The sequence below is a fragment of the Austrofundulus limnaeus genome, unplaced genomic scaffold, assembly GCF_001266775.1.
Source record: "Austrofundulus limnaeus strain Quisiro unplaced genomic scaffold, Austrofundulus_limnaeus-1.0 Scaffold2, whole genome shotgun sequence".
NCBI classification, from domain to species: domain Eukaryota; kingdom Metazoa; phylum Chordata; class Actinopteri; order Cyprinodontiformes; family Rivulidae; genus Austrofundulus; species Austrofundulus limnaeus.
The window spans coordinates 8,188,859-8,192,035 of record NW_013952404.1 but is presented as its reverse complement, the minus strand read 5'-3'; the positions used below and the strand labels follow the sequence as shown (position 1 = coordinate 8,192,035).

General features: G+C 38.3%; 1 protein-coding gene across 1 annotated transcript in view; it reads right to left on the bottom strand.

Annotated features, from left to right (window-relative positions):
• Positions 1-316: 316 nt before the first annotated feature.
• cmpk2 (cytidine monophosphate (UMP-CMP) kinase 2, mitochondrial) overlaps positions 317-3,177 on the bottom strand; it is an 8,701-nt gene continuing 5,840 nt past the window's right edge. Inside the window, exon 5 of the mRNA XM_014014527.1 lies at positions 317-1,909. Within this exon, the coding sequence (XP_013869981.1) occupies positions 1,789-1,909 (121 nt within the window). The 3' untranslated portion in view covers positions 317-1,788. The remainder of the gene's footprint in view (positions 1,910-3,177) is intronic.

Sequence of the window (3,177 nt, the reverse complement as noted above, 5' to 3'; positions counted from 1 at the left end):
TGAGCTGAKGTAGTGTTCATTCACACCAGGATGTCCTGTCTAACAAGAAGCTGTGTTGCAAGCTTGAAAAACAAAAGGGATCACTGTACAGAGGGTAATTAGCCTAGCCTGGTGGAAGACTTCTCTTTTCTTCACACTAGGGTTGGGTGATATTGGCAAAAAAAGAAATCATGATTAATTGTGGCATTTAGCCAAAAACGATTAATATAATAAGTAATTAACATGATATTAACAGATGACAGTTACACTTTCATGTTTTTGACTCTAAACCAGCTACTGTGTTCTAAAATTATACTTACAAACCATCAGTCAAACATTTTTTAAAAAATATTTATTTAAATTAAACTGCAAAAACAAACATTACAAATAAACAAAAACATTCATTTTAACAAGTTAAGATAGTTGGCTGTGAATTGAAGCCCACTTTTTCACCAATGAGTGGCAGCAGATCTTTAGTAAAGCACCACAGGTAGTGAGAGTCCATCACAAAAATGAGTCATGTGGCACGAAGTGTACTAATTGCAAAGTGGCAAATATTAATTGCTGACAGTTTTCCTGACGATTAATTGCACACAATTTGCTTTTGCCCAACCCCAAGATTTGCAACTCTTATCACATCTGATAAGACACTTTACTCACAACTATCAGAACATCCCTTTTTTAAATTACCAGACTATTGCTTTAACCCTACAAACTGACCACAACTTGCCCCCTGCAAGTAACTTATTATTTCTAAAAAATAAAAATAAAAAGATTAATGCAATATTTATAAGCATCTACAAGTAATACTTTGAAGCACCATGTTGTAGTTAAGATGTTTGAAAAAGAAGGGATTATTGCACCAGCTGACATCAGAAACAGGAAGATGATTTACTTTRCCCTGTAATATTTTTATTTCTAGTCACCTTCAGCCCTTACCATTTAAAAGAAATTATCAAAACTCAACAAATCCAACGCTATGTGGATAAAATCAAACAAAAATCTTAACTAATGCAGACGATTCAGAACTCCAGTTGAGAAATATAAGCGTCTCGTTTCTAGTCTCACCAAACAACAAACAAGGTGAGGTTTGTAATGTTTTACTTTGAAAATTATCTAAAATATATGAATCAATTTATTTATTTTTTTCACTTTTTTACAGTGTGTAAACATACGGAAGGTTAACTATATTGCAGCAGATGCTACARATCGGATTTCTTTTTTGTTATATTTACTTCGGTACAGTCAATAAAGCCCTGTGCTGCAATAAATCACTGTGTGGAAGGAGGTTGTTTTGAAGCAAATTAACTGTGTGGCCAAGAATAAAGTTAGTGATGGYAGGAGTTTTGTTTGCACAATGAGTGTTAAGATTAGGACTGTCTTGTTGAAACACCTCGACAGAATTGAACTCAGTCGTGCCTATTCTTTTGTCCTTCTTTAGCATCAGTCCAAATAAAAAAAGCAGCTACATTTATCTGAAGGCTAKACAAAGAGTGATTCTTTTAGAGGTGGCAAACAGTATGAAAAGCTCACTTCTTCTTGACAAAACTCCAGTGTGGCTATGTGTGTGTGTATGTGTYTGTGTGTGTTTCCACATTAATATGTATTTCTGTTTGTAGCATGCGGTTCTGGCTCCTGGCCACTCAACCTTTACTCATTGTGAACAAAATCTCTTTTCCACACTCCAGTCTGGCCACCTGCCCTCCTGCAGGTGGCCACTTTGACAACACCTTACTGGCACCCAGTGGCGACYGGAGGTACTGCATCCACTTGATGCTCTGCTGCCGGCGGTGGGAGAGGGAGAACTGTTTACAAGTGGCATTTGGCCCTAATTAAAAGCAGCACTTGTTGGAGCACTAGGTCTGCAGAGGGACTCYCATCCACGGTGACGCAAACTGGGCCACGGATCCTCCGATAAGCTTCCTCCACTCTGCACACAGACACAACACGGGTCAACAAGTGAGCGCTACTGGGGACAAGTCTTGACAGTGTTTAATGRTCACAGTTTTGCTGCACAGTAATGTGTAAAATACACTGCAAGTGCAAGGAAAAGCATATGTCTCTGGGTACAGCTTTTTTTCCCCCTTTAGACAACAAATCTTGTGCAGGTGATTGACAGTTTGCTGAAACTCCTATCTCTTTCTGCTTTCTAATTCTGCTGGCCCAACATCTGGCCGTCCCATGTGGACAAGCCATTACGTCAGGACAGGAGATGAATGAAAGTAGCTATCGACCTGTCTGAGTAGCAACTAACTGGGCCGGCAACGGCTGCGAGTTTTGACCAGCTTAATGGAGCACAGCAGCTCGGCAACTAATCACCTGCTCTTTCTCATCAGCRCCTTTCCCCCGTGGGACGGTAATTGATTGTTAAGTGTTTGATGGATCAGACTAAGACAAAGTTGGCCTGGCTGTGAAAATGCTGTACAGTTTGTACTTTCTACTGCGAAACATCTGTTGAAGTGTGACCCATGGTTGAAGTTATTCTCTTTTGTCTGGCTGGTATTACTCTGGAAATTGTATACATACACACAGGGGTGGAGCCACGGGGGTGGCAAGTGCCACCCATGGCACRTGATTGGCAACCCCCAGGTGCCACCCCAAAATAACTGACAAGTGGATGGGGATCTTGGATTTTTTTGGATTTATAGATTTTGTCAGATTGTTCTTGGATACTATTGTATTTGTGTGTGTGTGTTTAAACATGGCTGGATTATAGAGTTCTTTGTAAAATTAGCATTAGCATTAGTGGTTAGCTTAATTTGTGATTAGCATCTGCAATGGGCATGTGATCAGTCTTAGCTACTCCACAACAAATTTTTTCTCAATATGTTTTAAAATGGCTGAATTATATCCTTTTAAAGTCAGGTGGCCATCTTGAATATATGATTAGCATTTTAAATTTGGGAAAGATTGTTTTCGGCTACTTCTGCACTAAACTTAAACTTTGTATGTCTAAAAATGGCTGTTGTGACTAGCATCCAGCATGTTTATTTTTATCTTTATTTATTTTTTATCTTTTTCTTTGATCAGATAAAGCTTTGGTTCAATATTTCTTAAAACAGCCAAATTAAAGCCATTTGGAATTAGCAGTGGCGGCCATCTTCAATTTCAATGTCAATTTCAATTCAGTTCAATTCAGTTCAATTCAATTCAATTCAATTCAATTCAATTCAATTCAATTCAATTCAATTCAATTCA